This window comes from Ochotona curzoniae, unplaced genomic scaffold (genome assembly GCF_017591425.1).
Source record: "Ochotona curzoniae isolate NIBS_2020 unplaced genomic scaffold, NIBS_Ocur_1.0 contig_64, whole genome shotgun sequence".
Taxonomy (NCBI): Eukaryota; Metazoa; Chordata; class Mammalia; order Lagomorpha; family Ochotonidae; genus Ochotona; species Ochotona curzoniae.
The window spans coordinates 26,493,315-26,510,129 of NW_024466502.1; the positions used below are offsets into that span (position 1 = coordinate 26,493,315).

The 16,815-nt window shown below is 39.3% G+C and overlaps 1 protein-coding gene across 1 annotated transcript in view; it reads right to left on the reverse strand.

The window, feature by feature from the left end:
* Positions 1–16,815, reverse strand: part of PIBF1 (progesterone immunomodulatory binding factor 1) — a 207,868-nt gene that overhangs the window by 85,109 nt on the left and 105,944 nt on the right. The window contains exons 12-13 of the mRNA XM_040991299.1: positions 10,844–11,009; positions 4,062–4,212 (exon numbers count right to left, since the gene is read on the reverse strand). Of these exons, the coding sequence (XP_040847233.1) occupies positions 4,062–4,212; positions 10,844–11,009 (317 nt within the window). The remainder of the gene's footprint in view (positions 1–4,061; positions 4,213–10,843; positions 11,010–16,815) is intronic.

Below are 16,815 nucleotides of genomic sequence, written 5' to 3' on the forward strand. Positions count from 1 at the left end.
CTGGAACACTTTCTGCTACTTCTTCAGGCTATTAGCAGTGAGATGGATGAGAAGTAGATCAGCAGGGGGCTTGGAATAGTGTACATATATACTTTGAGGATGTCAGTGTTAAAGGTGGCAGCTTAACTTGCTATGTCACAATGGTGACCATCATAGGGCTTTTAATTGGCATTTGCTTCATGACTAACAATGTGGAATACTTTTATTCTGCTTATTGGCCAGGCATACATCTTTGTTTTGCAAAATGTTCGGCTCTGAGTTAGTGAACATTCAGTCCACAGGCTTAGGAAATCATCTCTGGCTCTATTATGGCAAAAGTGAATAGTTCCTCTAAATTAAAGAAAACTATAGCACACCAATTTTGAAGTTGATAATTTTGTATGGTTCAAGAATGATCTTACAAATATCCAAATGATCCTCGGCAGAAAAAGGCTTCCCACACCTGGACTTTTGACTGGTGTTTTTAAATTGGACAATTTTCTTTCTTCATTGGGCTATAGCATGCCATAAATAAACGCAAATTTATTATCTTATAGTTCTAGAGGTCAGAAGTCCAAAAGCAGTCAGTCTCACTGGGCTAAAGTTCTGTCTCAAGGCTACTGTGCAGAGTCCATTTCCTCATCTCTTTGTTTCTTGAGACTGGTTGCACGCCTTAGTTTAACACCTTGCTCCATCTGCAAAACCAACAGTATAGCACCTTCAAATTCTCCCTGACCTCCTACCGTATCACATTTCCTTTGACTATATATTTCTTTAAAGTGAACGCTGGCAGGGGCCAAAAAACTCTGAGCTGATTCCTAGCTGCAAAGTTACTCAAGTATGACTTCGGTTTAAGTTTTTTTTTTTTTTTAATTTTAGCTACTATATTTAGACATCATTGCAAACTAATATTGGTATACTGTGGTTCACTGGTATACTGAGGTTCATTGATAAAGATGTTCAATTTTTATTAACATTTATTGAACAAACTTTTTAAGAAACCTGAGTGTGTGTTTTTTTGTCTGGTTTTTTTTTTTTTTTTTTGCTTTGTTAAAACAGTTTGTATCCCAGAAGCTCCACTTCTGATCCAGCTTCCTGCTAATGTGCCTGGGAAAGTGGCAGAACTGACCTCAGCACGTAAATCTTGTCCCCATCCAGGAGACTGAGATAAAGCTCCTGGCTCTCCATTTGGCCCAGTCAGCCCCAGTCACTGAAGCTGTTTACCCTGGAGAGTAAACTGGTGGATGGACGATTCTCTCTGGTTCTCCTTCTGTCTCTGTTAACTCTGCCTTTCAAAAAAAAACTGAAATTAAAAAAAAATCTGTGTCTACTAATTTTGCCTCTCAAACAAAGCAGTATGTAATTTTAAAAAATCAAAAAATCATTTAAAAAAGGGTCTTATTTGAGTTCTCTGTTCTGTTCCTTATACCACATTATACTATACCAGTCAGACAGAGTAGCTTTATGGTAAGTCTTAAATCTGGGCAGTTTAGACCATCCAATCTTATTCTTTTCTCAAAATTGCTTTGGCTGTTACACATCCATATAAAGTGAATACAGAAAAGTCGGCTGGCATGGTTGAGACCACACTACATTTATAGATTTTATGATTTATTTCTTGATTTTGAAGGAGTTTTAATTTTGTTTAACAGTGTTCGTCTTAATCCTGAGCATTCTGTGTTTAAAAATTACGTGGAATTATCAAATTGTCTTTCATATTTACTTTCTCAAGTGAATGCTTCTAGGATATTTTCACGTAATGCTCTTATATTCTACTAGACATCAATATATAGTAGGTTTTGTAATCTGAAAGTATAACCATAACCATTCTTTTCTGATCTTTGTATTTTATTTTTTCCTTTTTTCTCCATTGATTAGTAGCTAAAATTTAATAGAGGTCATGAAATAGAAATCAGTGCCTTATTCTCTATTTTAATGGGAAAAATATTCAATAGTCAACCAAAATTTTATTGGCTGGGTTTTAATTTTTTTTTTTTTGTAAATGGGTTTCACTGTATTTTGTTTATACAAAGGAATATATGCAAGGCTTTAGAATTCAGAAACAAAAGTACAGAACTTTCAAAACAATATGGCATCATAAGAATGCTAAGACATGAATAGCAGAAAGGCATAACAAGTGTTTGATCACAAAAAGTCACCTTAAGGATTACGACTTCATGTAGTCTTAACAATGACAATACAGAGATATGATCAAACCTGCATTTTATAAAGATTACAATGACTTTAGAGAAGAAACAGGACGAATTTGGATTCTGTTGTAGTCACAGACACTGACTTTGGAAGTGGAAAATTAGACAACAGGAATTAAATTTTACTTAAATAGACCTATAAATATAATCATTTCATAAATACCCCAAATCATTTAGCCATCACTTTGACTCATATTCTATTGCAAGGCCCAACATGATGACTCAATGGCTAAATACTTGCCTTGCATCCACTGGGATCCCATACAGGCACTGGTTCATGTGCCAGCTGCTCTACTTCCCATCCAGCTCCCTGTTTCTGGCCTGGGAAAGCTGTTGAGAATGGCCCAAAGCATTGGAACCCTGTACCCATGTGTGAGACCCGGAAGAAGCTCCTGGCTCCTGGCTTTGGGTCAGCTTAGCTCCGGCTGATAAGGCTAGTCGGGGAGTGAACCAGTGGACAGAAGATCTTTCTTTCAGCTCTCCTCTCTGTAAATATGCCTTTCTAACAAAATAAGTAAGTCTTTAAAAAAATTATATTGCAGTAAAAGAATGTCACTGTTATTTCCCATTTTAAACACAAATAATGTACTATAGCAAAAAAAAAAAATCAGCCAGTGGTGAAATTTTAATTGAAAGTACTGCCTGGAGCTAGGAACAGGGCAGGAAGAGAGCAACACAAGAGAAAGAAAGAACTATAAAGGTACACCTAATGAAATCCTACTCATTTGTTAAGACACAATTGAAGTGTCATCTTTCTTGATCCAATGTGGAATTCAATCTTGATCTCTTCTGTACTCTCACTGGGAACTGCCTATGTCTTGCTTATGGCTTATAGTAATGCTTGTTTCTCCCAGGAGAATACACAAATTCCTATGAGATGAAAATTATTTGCATGAAATCCCTATCCCCAATTTTTTTGAACGAACTAAACAAAAAGTGAAATACATCATATTTAACCTATTCTTCCTTTCTAAAAAAATTAACTATATATATATATAGTAAAGATTTATTTATTTATTGGAAAGTCAGATATACACGGAGGAGGAGAGACAGAGAGGAAGATCTTCCGTCCGATGATTCACTCCCCAAGTGAACGCAAAGGCCAATGCTATGCCAGTCAGAAGTCAGGATCCAGGAACTTCTTCCAGGTCTGCCACACAGGGGTGCAGGGTCCTAAGGCTTTGGGCTGTCCTTGACTGCTTTCCCAGGCCACAGGCAGGGAGCTGGATGGAAAGAGGAGCTGCCGGGATTAGAACTGGCGCCCATATGGGATCCTGGCTCATTCAAGGCGTGGACTTCAGCCGCTAGGCCACTCCACCAGGCCCTAACTATATTTTTCGATAGGCAGAAGGACAGTGAAAGAACTCCCATCCAATGGTTCCCTTTCTAAATGGCTGCAATGGTTTTGGAATATGGCTGAAATTGGGAGCACAGGAGCTCTACCCAGATGTCACATACATGTGGCAGGAAGGCAATCAACTGAGTCATCATTGCTGCCTCTCAGGGTTTGTGTTAGTGTGAAGCTGCAGCCAGGAGAAAAGTGCTGAGTCAACCCTAGGCACTCTAACATAGCACAGGTGTCTTCAGTAAGTGTTTTGACTTTGAGGCCAGATACCCAGCTTTGTATTTGTTCTTTGATTATAACAGTTATAATAAAGATGAACTACTTTTTAAAACATAGAATACCAAAAACATTTTAATATCTAATAATATATCTAAAAAAAAATCATCACCAACTATTCTTAAAACAATTATACACCAACATAGGGTTAGAAATGATGTCAGATTTCTTGCACTGGCCAGAAAAAAAGTTTGTGTGTGTGTGTGCACGCATGTGCATGTATGTGCACTGGAAGTTCGGGGGAGACTTACTTTCCGCAGTCTGCATTATTATTTCATCAAGTTCTTTTTCCAGTTTCTCATAAATGTCCAGTCTTGCTTGATACTCAGAGTTTTGTGTTTTAAGTTCAGTAATGCGTTTTTCAGAAGAGGCTTGGAGACTATAAAATTCTTTAGTTAAAACCTACAAATGAAAGAAAAGAATTATACAGCTATAACAAAAACATGATATATGACTTTTCTCTTTTTAAATAACTCTTAAGAGAAAGTAGCATGATTTAGTTAACTAATGAAGCAAAACATTTACCTGTTAGGTAAATAATTCAGTTGTTTTCAGCTGAAAAGTATTCACTATCTTTATTGTGTGAGCTGAATAAAAATGAATTTAAAACTTAGAAACAGTAACAGGAGTAAGATTAGCATTTGCTTATTAGAATTAAAAAAGAAAAACCCAACAATGCCCACATGTGTGGAAGTCATTTATTTGGCAGTCACAGCTTTTTGAGAAAGTCTTACAACACTGTGCATAAAAATGATACACTCCTAAACAGACCTTGATCTTTCTATGAGGATTTATTTAATCTAACCTTTCCATAATTTTAGTAATATTTCTGGTTTTCTGAAAAGTCACAAATTCAAGTGAACAAATCAAAAGGTAAAGTTAAGTATTGCATGGGGTCAGTATAATAAAACGTCTTTGCAAAGAAAAGGACAAAATTTTTTTTATCACAAAAGGAATAAAGAAAACCTACAAAAGAGTCATTCTGTGCACAGTAGAGCATCTGTGCCCTTCATGGAAGGAATCGCTATCATGACAATAAGGCAGCAGATGCTCCAAGTAGCAAAGGAATGTTTTAACATTCAAAGTCAACTTCAATTTAGAACGTTCACTTACTGTACTTGGTAGTTTACTTCCTAGAACTAGACTAACTGTGCCTGATTCATTAAGCAGCATAAGGAAAGTACTGCTTCCTGAGAGGAAACAAAATATTACGGTTAAGAATATGGTTGGTGCCAGAAGTATTTGGTTTTCAATATGACTGTGACACTTCCTAGCTGTGATCCTAGGTAATTCCTTAGGCCTGTCTTCCAACACTGTGGAAAGAATTAAATGTATTGATAAATTCAGAATGCTAGCAGAGTGCCTAAAATACAGTGCTGAAAAATACTGTGGCTGTTATAAATGCAATTATGAAACTTTGCATTAAATCATCTCTTGGAAATAAAGCTCCACTGGTATAATTACCTAAGTTCTCTATAATTAAATATTTTGAAAGACAACTGATTTCCTCTAGGACTTAAAGTTCACCTTAACAAAAGTGTGTACGTGTGGGTTTTCTGTGATGGTGAAAAACATACAGAAAATAAAGAAATCTTATTTACAGTTCTTGACAAGTAGAAACTTTCATTTTTTTTTTCCTGGACTTATTCCATGTCATTTTCTTCAATTTTCATCAAAATTTCCCCTAAAAGCAGACAAAATATTATCCCCATACATTTGTTTGGATGGTGGAGAAGCAGTAACAGAGAAAGTATTTTAAGATAATTTTTAGTGCTTCTGACTGGATCAGAAAAACAAAATTCATGCTTCAGCATTATTTCTCTTTTATTATTGGTGACTAGGAATGTGTTCTATAAAAGTGTATTAACTGGGCCCGGAGCGGTGGCGCAAGTGGTTAAAGGTCCTCGCCTTGCACGCCCGGGATCCCATATGGGCGCCGGTTCTAATCCCGGCAGCCCCGCTTCCCTTCCAGCTCCCTGCCTGTGGCCCGGGAAGGCAGTCGAGGACAGCCCAAAGCTTTGGGACCCTGCACCCGTGCGGGAGACCCGGAAGAGGCTCCTGGTTTCGGATCGGCATAGTATCGGCCGTTGCAGCCACCTGGGGAGTGAATCATCGGACGGAAGATCTTCCTCTCTGTCTCTCCTCTCTGTATATCCGCCTTTCCAATAAAAAATAATAAAAATAAATCTTTAAAAAAAAAAAGTGTATTAACTGATAATAAGAATGCTGCTCAGTGAATCAGTATGAGGTTTTCATGGAGTTCGTTATGTCAGGACATGATTAAGAACCTGGTAGCCAGGGCAGGCATGTGGCACAGCTGTTAAGGTATTGCTTTAAGACACTTGCAACTTAGATCTTAGGGTCTGGGTTTCAGTCTCAGCTCTAATTTCAAGTCCAGCTTCCTGCTGATGCAGAGAGCAGGTAACAGCTCCCAGACTTAGGTCCTTGCCACTCAAGTGTGAGATGCTGGGTTTCTGGCTCTTGTGTAGCTTCAAGCCCTGACTGTGATGGTTAGCTGGGGAGTGACCAAGGGCTGGAAGATTTCTGTCTATCTGTTCTTTTATTTCTCCTCTTAAAAATAGAGGTAAATAATCTGTTGGCTGATGGAATCAATTCAACTGCTACAAGAGAAAATCAATAAACGTAGTATTAAATGACTTATCCCACTCAAAACACTGAAGATGAGATACTTCATGAAGTGCCGTTTTGAAAAGAGATTAGGGGCCAGCACAATGGCTCAACTGGTAATCTCTGACTGCAAGTTATGGTATCCCATATGGACACCGGGTTCTGTCCTGGCAGCCCCACTTCCCATCCAGCTCCCTGCTTATGGCCTAGGAAAGCAGCAGAGGATAGCCCAAGCCCTTGGGCCTTTTGCATCCTTGTTGGAGACCCAGAGAAAGCTCCTAGTTCTAGCTGTTGGATTCAGCTTTAGCTTTAGCTGCATTAAGCTCAGTTCTACAGCGGTATGTGAATGGATCTATAGAGAAGTAGTTTTCAAATTGCAAATCCCAACCTTTAGGAGGTCAGAAATTTAGATCAGTTTGCAAGTAACTGAAGACTACAGAATATGCTGGTTTTGAATATAACACACCCTACATCCTAAAGGTGAGCGACACATTTGATATTATAGGGGGGAATTATTCTCTATTTTTAAACACCTTCTTCTATCAATCCATTCCCACCTCAGCTCCAGGGTTCTCAAGCACATAGATTCAGTATGTAAAGGAACAGGAAAGGCAGTTGGCTGGGATTGAGGAAGAGTATACCATGAGATACAAAGCTTACAGAGGACAAATTATAAATCAGAGCTCAACTGAATGCCCCAAAATGTGCGGCATGAGCAGTTGCAACAGATATGAGACGAGCAGTTTTCAGAAGAAGACATTTGAAGTGGTTTTAAAAGCAGAATATCAATTTACTTGAGAAGCAGATATCATCTATAATTTTTGCTTATATGTCTTTACACATTGTTAACGTATTTTTATGCTTTCTATTATGGCTATGTTTTCTGAGATCCTTCATACTGCTATGCTTAATTTTATGAACCAGAGAACCAGAGCTCTTTTCAGAAATGTAATTTTTGAGAAATTATCATAATAAATACTTAATGTAAAGTTCATGCTAAAATGGAAATAAAAATTGAGTAACTCTGGTACTAAATTTTTTCTTTGGTGCAAATTTCTTTTGGATAATATATGAGAGATAACTATACATGGATTCCATGTATTGTTCTTTTGGCACCAAAATAAATCATTTTTTGGGTTCCACCTCCCACAGTTTTGAAAGTACCTTGGCATTGCTTATCTGAATATCACTCTTTTGAAAAGCTTGCGATTGGACTGAGGCTGGGGAGATTCTTAATCATAGCTTAGTCACTTACTAGTTCTGTGATTAAATAGTTTAATTTCCTCTATGAACAAAAAAGTAGAAATCAAACATAAAACAAACTCTTGACCTATCTGATAATTAGTCTTTTTTTTTTTAAGATTTATTTATTTTTATTGGAAATCAGATATACAGAGAGGAGGGAGAGACAGAGGAAGATCTTCCGTCTGATGATTCACTCCCCAAGTGAACGCAATGGCCGGTACTATGCTGATCCAAAACTGTGATCCAGGAACTTCTTCCGGATATCCCACAGGGGTGCAGGGTCCCAAAGCTTTGGGCCGTCCTTGACTGCTTTCCCAGGCCACAAGCAGGGAGCTGGATGGGAAGTGGAGCTGCCGGGATTAGAACCGGCGCCCATGTGGGATCCTGGTGCATTCAAGACAAGGACTTCAGCCGCCAGACCCCAGATAATTAGTCTTAACTACTATTAACGTGGGTAACAGTTTAGCTACAGACTTCTTCTACATAGTTCCTTTACCATGCAGTTTTAGACACTTAGTACTTTCAAGGTATGCAATTTTATCATCTAATATGACAATAAAATGGATTTTCTAAATTATGTGGTCTTAAAATATCAATTGGATACTATTCTGTTAAACACACCTCTGTTACATTTAAACCAAACATTAACAAATAAAAATGCAACAATAACCACATATATTGTGATGTGACCAACAACTTTCTAGTGATAGGATTTTATAATTTTTAAATTCTTATCGTTCTATTACTGCAATAAGAATCTAAAAATTATATTTTTATATTGTTATGATATACTTACAAAATATACAATGCCAAACTATTGTTAAAAAGACAGCACTAAGAATGTACAGATCTTTTCAAGTAGTTTTGAGAGGATACTCAAACAAAAATTGTTAAAATATTCCTCATGATTACAAACAGTTGCATTTTATGATACTTTGTAAAATCAAATTTTCTTACATTACAAGTTTGGAAAAATGCTTTACTATCTGATCATTTTTCCCTTGGGAGATGTGTCTGATTAGCTTTGTTCTTTTACTGCCTAACTTTTGCTTACAATGACTTCCCATTGCGTATTTTCGATACTATGAAAGAAACTTTCATATACAGAAAGGAAAACTGGATAAACAAAATGCTTGAGTTTACTAGACGATGTATTATTATATCTGAAAGGAGAATGGCAAGTTCCCATTTATCTTTTTATCTATTATTGTTGGGAAAGAATACTTCAATTTCTTCAATATTTCCTAACTTTAGCTAAAAAAAAATTCTGTAGTACTGAAACAAAATATTTTGAGAACTTCCAATGTGTGCTAGGAATACTGGGTGCTCTAACATGTGCTAAGTAGACTCTACGACAATGTCAGGAAACAGTTACCAAAGAAAATGAGTAACTTATCTAGAAATCGGTAACTAAAAATGTAATGCCAATTTTCGGTCTGTTGACCATAGTCCAGAGGTATAACTTCCATCCAATACTAATATAAGTATTTGTTTTTGACTGAAAAGAGTAGCAATTTTTCTTTTATGATGGAAGCTAAAAAAAGGTCTGATTCTCACCACTGCCTAATGGTAAGAATGTGCTATCAGGTTAAATGTCCAGAATGTGCAACCCAATTGCACACCCATTAGCCACTTGTGGTTAATTAAATTTAATGAAGACTAACTAAAATAAATTTAGTTCTTCAATTCACTGAACACATTCCAGGTATAAAAATACTGGCTACTGATAGAACATTTTAATCATGCCAGGAAGTCCTATTCAAGTCTTGTTCAAAACTGTTTAGTGTGGATAGGAGTAATTTCTTGCTAAAAGTTGTGTGCATAATCAGGCCCAATTACATTCACACTGTCTAAGAGATGCTCAGTTGCTAAGCACTGAATACTACTGATCTAACTACTTCACAGTCCCATATACACATTTAGTCTAGTGATGACTTTTACTTTAGTATATTGTATAAAATATGGGCTCAATTTTTACCTTGAGTACCTAAGTGATTATCACAACAGCATTATCTAAAAGAAAGAGAGAGTGGGTCTTCCATCCACTGGTTCACTCCCCAAATGGAGGCAATGGCCAGGGATGAGCCAGGTTGAAGCCAGGAGCCAGAAGTTTGTTTGGGTTTCTTGTGTGGGTAACAGGGATCCAAGTATCATGGCCATATTCTGCTGCTTTCCCAGGTACATCAATAGGGAGTTGGATGGGAAGTGAAGCAGCCAGGACTCAAGGAGGTGCCCATATAGAATGCTAGCACCACAGTCAGAGGCTTAACATATTATGCCATGGTGTTGGCTCCACTGTTTGTGTTTTTTAATTACTCTTGCCTCAGAATGCATGCAAAATGTGCTATGTATTTCCCTTCATTAGGATATTAACTATGGGCCCGGCACTATAGCATAGCGGTTAAAGTCCTCTCCTTGAATGCGCCCGGGATCCCATATGGGTGCCAGTTCTAATCGCAGCAGCCCTGCTTCCCTTCCAGCTCCCTGCTTGTGGCCTGGGAAAGCAGTCGAGGTTGGACCAAAGCCTTGGCACCCTGTACCTGCGTGCGAGACCCAGAGGAAGCTCCAGTCTCCTGGCTTCAGACTGGCTCAACTCCAGCTGCTGCGGCCGCTTGGGGAGTGAACCATTGGATGGAAGACCTTCCTTTCTGTCTCTCCTCCTCTTTATATATCTGCCTTTCCAATAAAAATAAAATAAATCTTTTTTAAAAAGATATTAACTATTACCTACTGTTGGTTTTGCTCTAGCTGGATGACACAATTACTTGATTAGATTAAAATGTGTGCCAGCATTTGATTAGAAATTAATAAATACAGTATTATGATAAAATACTGAAACAGGTAAAAATTGAAACAGGTATAATGTGAGTATTCTCTTGGAAATTTGGCATTTCTTGTTATAGACATCATCAAAGTTTTGTAACTTCTTGATATTTATCCTATACTGTACTTATTAAAGTTATTCTAAGTAATTACAAACTTGGTTACTATTGCAAACAAGATCCTTCTCCATCTTTCCAGCTATATTTTTTAGTATCTACCTTTCTGAGATACTTATTTCCTTTTGTTTGTGTTTCTGGTACCAGTGTAAAACCTGATATAAATCTTATAATCAGGAAGTTTACATGCCTTATGGTAATTTTGAATATTGTATACATACCTCCAGTTTTTTCTGATATTTTTCACATTCCAATTGACACTGCGCGAGAGTTCTTGTAGTTTCTTCTTGTAGAAGTTGAATACGTTCATTTTCAAAGCACTTTAATTTATTTTGATGGAGAAATTCTGATACTCTGCTTTCTGTACTAAGCTGTAGCTCTCGATACCTGAAAGAAGCAGAATGGTTAGTAATTCAAAGAGAGCAGTCTCAGTGAGTTAGATAAACCTGTTCTTTTCATATCCTCTTATATATGCAGTTAGAAATTCTGATTTATTCAGCCAAGGTTTTATAAGTAATTTAGATGGGCATATGTAGAGAAATTAAGACCTGAGAACTAACTTTCCCTATTTCATCCTTCTTTTCAATCCTTTTAATCAGAAATACTTAATTATTGTTGTCTGTAAGAAATTTATAATAAAAATGGAAAGACTAAGTTTTATTTGTTAATTAATTCTATATTTGTCATAGATCTTAAATTTATAGCACTGAACACATTATTTTGAGTCTAAATGTCAAATGGAGAAAAATGGCATAAAATATGCACATTAAAGCACAAATTCCTAAGACATTTGTAATATTAAGTTTAACAAATCTGTTTCATATGAAAAAATAAGGTGCATATGTTGGGGGCACTGACCATTTCCTGCCCTGTGATTGGCCCTTTGCCCTGATTGGTGTGCCTTGGTTCTCTTTAAGTTGATTGGTCAAGTTTGACAGTTAAGCGGGGGGCTTGGCGGGGGAGGGGCTGGAGCGTAACGGATATAACGGTGATAACGGTCAACGGACAACGGTCACGACGGGACGGAGGAGCAGAATAAAAAGCGCCTTGGAGACTCTCTCAAGTGTCGGGTGATTTCTTCCGCGGGACGGGAGGACCCCCGATAGCATAAATTACGCAGATTAATACAGAACTACAAGTCATCTATTACAATACAGATAGAGAAGGATTTTTTCTTCATTTCATAGGTGTTACTACTAAAAGAGACATTTTCACTTTCCATACACATCCAGAAGTGTGCTCAGAGGAGCGGGTGTCTGAATCTCCCAGCCATGTGGCTGAGGCCGAGAGAACTTGTGCTGCAACCAGGCTTCTTGCTGGGCATCCTGGCTCCGCATCCACCTCTGCCCAGCAGTGGGCCGATCCTGGGCTTGTCCAAGCCCAAAGTTTGAGAGTTTCCTCCAGCCACACCTGGTCCATGCCCTGACACAGATCTCACGTGACCCAGTAGGAGTCAAGACCTAGCCCAGCTCGATCCACACTCATTCTGGCTCTCATGAGCACCAGTGGGTGTCAGTCTAGTCGAGTCTAGCCCCAAAGCCAGTCCACACTGATGCTGAGGCACATTGCAGCCTCTGCCTCTCGCTCTCACCACAGGGAACCACAGTCTAGTTGCGAGTGTTCTTCACATCTTTACCAACAGTTTTCTTTTTAAAAAATTTTCCCTGAGACTCTCGAGAAGGATTTTTAAAAAAAGATTTATTCATTTTTCTTGGAAAGGTGGGTTTACAGACATAAGGAGAGACACAGAGGGAGATCTCTGTCTACTGGCTCACTCCTCAAGTAGTTGCAATGGCCAGAGTTGAGCCAATCTGAAGCCAGGAGCCAGAAGCTGCTGTTGGGTCTCCCATGCGGTACAGGGCCCAACGGTTCTGGGCCATTCTTCACTGCTTCCCCAGGCTCAGGCAGGGAGCTGAACAGGAAGAAGAGCAGCGGGTACATGAACTGGAGCCCATGTGGGATTTCAGTGATCACAAGGTGAGGATATTAGCCAGTAGGCTAGTGCACCAGGCCCCAATGGTTTTCAGTGTCTTTTTCTCACAAGAGTCATCCTTGTGGATATTAAATGGCAAAGAAAATTCTTTCACTCAACATTTATTACTAAATTACTGCATTCTACACAATTACTACATTCTGCTAAAACCATAATGCCCGTATACTCTATGCAAATCATCTTACAAATATAAATGCATAGAGCATAATGTGTGAAATCATTATTTTCTGTTATGGCATCTTATGGACACCTATAGACCACATCACTAGAAGAAATTCTGGACAGGTCATTTAAAATTTCGATAATGGGGCCTGGTGCATTGTCTAGTGGCTAAAGTCCTCGCCTTGAAATCACAGGGATCCCATATGGGTGCCGGTTCTAATCCCGGCAACTCCACTTCCCATCCAACTCCCTGCTGGTGGCTTGGAAAAGCAGCTGAGGATGGCCCAAAGCCTTGGAACCCTGCAGCCATGTGGGAGACCTGGAGGAAGTTTCTGGCTCCTGGCTTCAGACTGGTGCAGCACTGGCTGTTACACTCACTTAGGGAGTGAATCATCAGACAGAAGATCTTCCACTCTGTCTCTCCTCCTCTCTGTATATCTGTATATACTTTCCAATAAATAAATAAATCTTAAAAAAAAAAGATTTATTTTTTTAATTTTTATTGCAAAGTCAGATATACAGAGAGGAGGAGAGACAGAGAGGAAGATCTCCTGTCCGATGATTCACTCCCCAAGTAAGCCGATGCTATGCTGATCTGAAGCCAGGAGCCAGGAATTTCTTCCGGGTCTCCCACGCGGGTGCAGGGTCCCAAAGCTTTGGGCCGTCCTCGACTGCTTTCCCAGGCCACAAGCAGGGAGCTGGATGGGAAGTGGAGCTGCTGGAATTAGAACCGGCGCCCATATGGGATCCTGGCAGGTTCAAGGCGAGGACTTTAGCTGCTAGGCCACGCCGCTGGGCCCCTCAAAAATAAATCTTTAAAACATTTTTGATAATGATTTTTAAGATAATTTGTTTTGAAAAGATCAAACTGTAAATTTCACCTTTTTATACATTCAAGATTTCTGGATATTCTGATATCAACGCCAACTTCACACAGATACTTGGGGACGTTAGGCCTTACTTATTCTCATCTGTTACGTGGTACTTCAAGTACTTACAGCACTAACATTACCTGCCTGTGACAAATAATTAAACAGTAAAACAGACTATTTAATACAAGTTAAGCAATAAACTAGCTAGGAAATAACTGTTATTACTGAGTATGCTCAGCAGTAGAAGCCTAAATGTGCTAAGTTGAATAAATTGAAGCCTCTGTAACACCCAATGATAATCCTAAAGCAGTAAAATAATCTCATGCTGTTCAAGCAGTGAAAGATATGTTCCAGACCACTACGTTGTTTTAACAATTTTTAGTTTTCAAATTCAACGATAAATATGCTGAGCTAAGGGCTGGTGTGATACCTCAACTGGTTAATTCTCAGCCTGCAAGTGCCCGTGTTGCCGCACTTCTCTGCTCTGTGTTCCGTTGCTGCACTTCTCATCCAGCTTCTCGCTCATGGTCTGAGAAACAGTGGAGGATGGCCCAAGGCCTTGGAACCCTGCACCCGTGCTCCTGGCTCGTGACTTTGGATCTGCTCTGCTCTGGCTGTTGTGCGGATCTTGGGGGAGTGAAACAAACAGTGGATGGAAGAGCTTTGTGTGAATGTGTCTTTTTAATAAAAATAAATCTTTAAAACAAACATATGGCCTCAAAAGTAGCTGCAGCAGTGAGAAACCAATGGTATCAAGTGGGTAATTCCCACTTGACTGGTTTCGCTTCAAGAACCTGTTAAATTTGCTTTGTTGACTCAGACTTCTCATCTCATCCTCTCAATCTGAACATCTTATCTGAACTAAGTAAATATTGCTTCACCCACTAACAACTTCATGCTTGACATTCTAATTCATGACAGTAACCTTAAGAGGTCAAATTTCCCATAAAGGTAAAGTATAAATGGAATCTCCAAAGTATAAATGGAATCTCCAAGTATCCTCCAAACAACTAACTAAAACTTCCAAACCAGAAATTTTGCTACATTGTAACTTTTTTGTTTTAGTTTTCACATACCCACTCCAGTATCTATCAAAACAAAAGAAAGTCCTAGAACGCATTAACAGTTTGCTCTCAAGAAATATTCATAAGAATCTCAATCTGCGGGAGGGGGTTCAAGAAAAAACATTCAGGTTACTATATAAGTAGCTACAAAGGCTTTAACCCATAAAAACATTCCAAGTAGCATAGCATTTTCTTTGATGCTGAAAAGTAGCCAGAGGAGAGACATCAATATGATGATGGATGCTCAGAAATGCAAGAAGAAATTTCAACAAAAATGCTGGATAGAATATCAAATAGCAACAGTTTTTCCTAATAATAATTACGTAAGTAGTCTTGGTATTGTCCATAAGGAAAGTTTTATTCATTATATTTATATGTAGAAAGTCAACCATATACATGAATTATTCCTCATTTTATCAACAAGATCATTATTTACAAAATAATTTCAAAGATCAATATTTAACCCATTATTTACCTTTCACTTAATCTGTTTTTTTTTTCTTTATTTTAAATCTGTTTTTATACCAATGAGAAATAAGTGATTTTTGAATCTTGTCCATAAAATGTTCCTGGATTCTACTATACTAACTGGCCATTTTTTTTTTCTAAAATCAATTATCTAATCTTATTTGACAAAGAGGTCTAAAGTAAAGCAGATAAAAAGTATTGTACTCAGTGGGAGTAGGAGAAATCCCAAGGCCGATGGAACTGTATCATAAGATGATAATAATAATAGAAAATAAACAGAATAAAATAAAAAAGCATTGTACTCAGTGGCTAGGTTCCCAGGTCATCAGGACAAGAAAATGATCTTCCAGTACAAACTTAGGAGCTGCTGTAGCACCTGTTAGTGAAGGCTGAGACTAGGGTAGGCCATCTCAGGCTGGGTTATAGCACCTACAGGCACATACCAAGACCAGGAACCGAGAACAGGCTTGGTAGAAGAACTCTGTGGATTCTCATCCACTGGTCAGAGTGAGAGATGGGACTGAGGGCACATCAGGTTGGGCTAGGCAACTGCACCTGGTGGCAAGTCCAGGACTTAGTGTAAGTCATGTCAGATTGGAATGCAGTACCTCCTGGCTGGTGCAAGATCCAGGGCTGGGAGCAGACCTGGTGGGAGGACTGTGTGCATTCCCCTGCTGGGCTGCAGCTCCAGCTTCTAAGTATGGGATCCAGGACTGGCGGCAGGCCAGGCTGGTAAGGGTGGTAGCACCCATTGGCATAAATGTGGGACAGGTCTGGAGGTGAGTCAAGCTGAGCCAAGCTATAACCTCTATGAATGTATGAGACCCATATTTGGAATGCAAGATGGACTGGGCCAGGCTATAACACACACCGTATTATACAGCACATGTAATAACCAAAGCTGTTGGTGGGACTGATGGCTACCGGGGATTACCCTGACTGGGCTGCTGTATCTGCTGGTGTGCAAAATGACCAGGAGAGTGGTGGGTTGGTGTGGACTGGGCTGGGCTGGGCTGGGCTGGGCTGGGCTGGGTGGGCTGAGCCGCAGTACCAGTTGGTTAGATGGGGCTGCAGGTGGAACTGACCAGGCAGCTGCATCCACCAGTATGTGTGCAGGCTAGTACAGGTGACAGACTAAGCCTCACCCGGCACTGGTTGGCACACACGAGAGTCAAGTCAGAGGTCATCCCAGGAAAGGTTTCTTGGAGGACTCCCCAATAGATTCAAACCCTGGCCACAGGGAAAATCACAGATATGTGGTCTGACCATGAAGTGCATGTGCTGGAATTAGGCATCAGTTGCTGATAGCTATGCAGTGGACAGAATGCTGTGATGTACATGGTTAACATGACTGCCAGCTCATTTGGGCCTGCAAGGGACATCAACTGCCTTGTCAGAGGATGGAAAGCAGAACAGGTTGGACAACTCTCCCGGACAAGCTTTCCCACATGTTCCTGGGCCTGTAGATGCACACTAAGGTGGGCTTGGTCAGCAAACACACCTTGGAAAGCTTTTCTTAACCCTGGTGCAACAGCTGACAACATCTCAGAAGTATCAAACCACCCAAGCAACACTAGCGGAGCACTTCCCATGTCCGGGTCTCCAGGGCGTCATCAAACAACTGCTATCTCCAG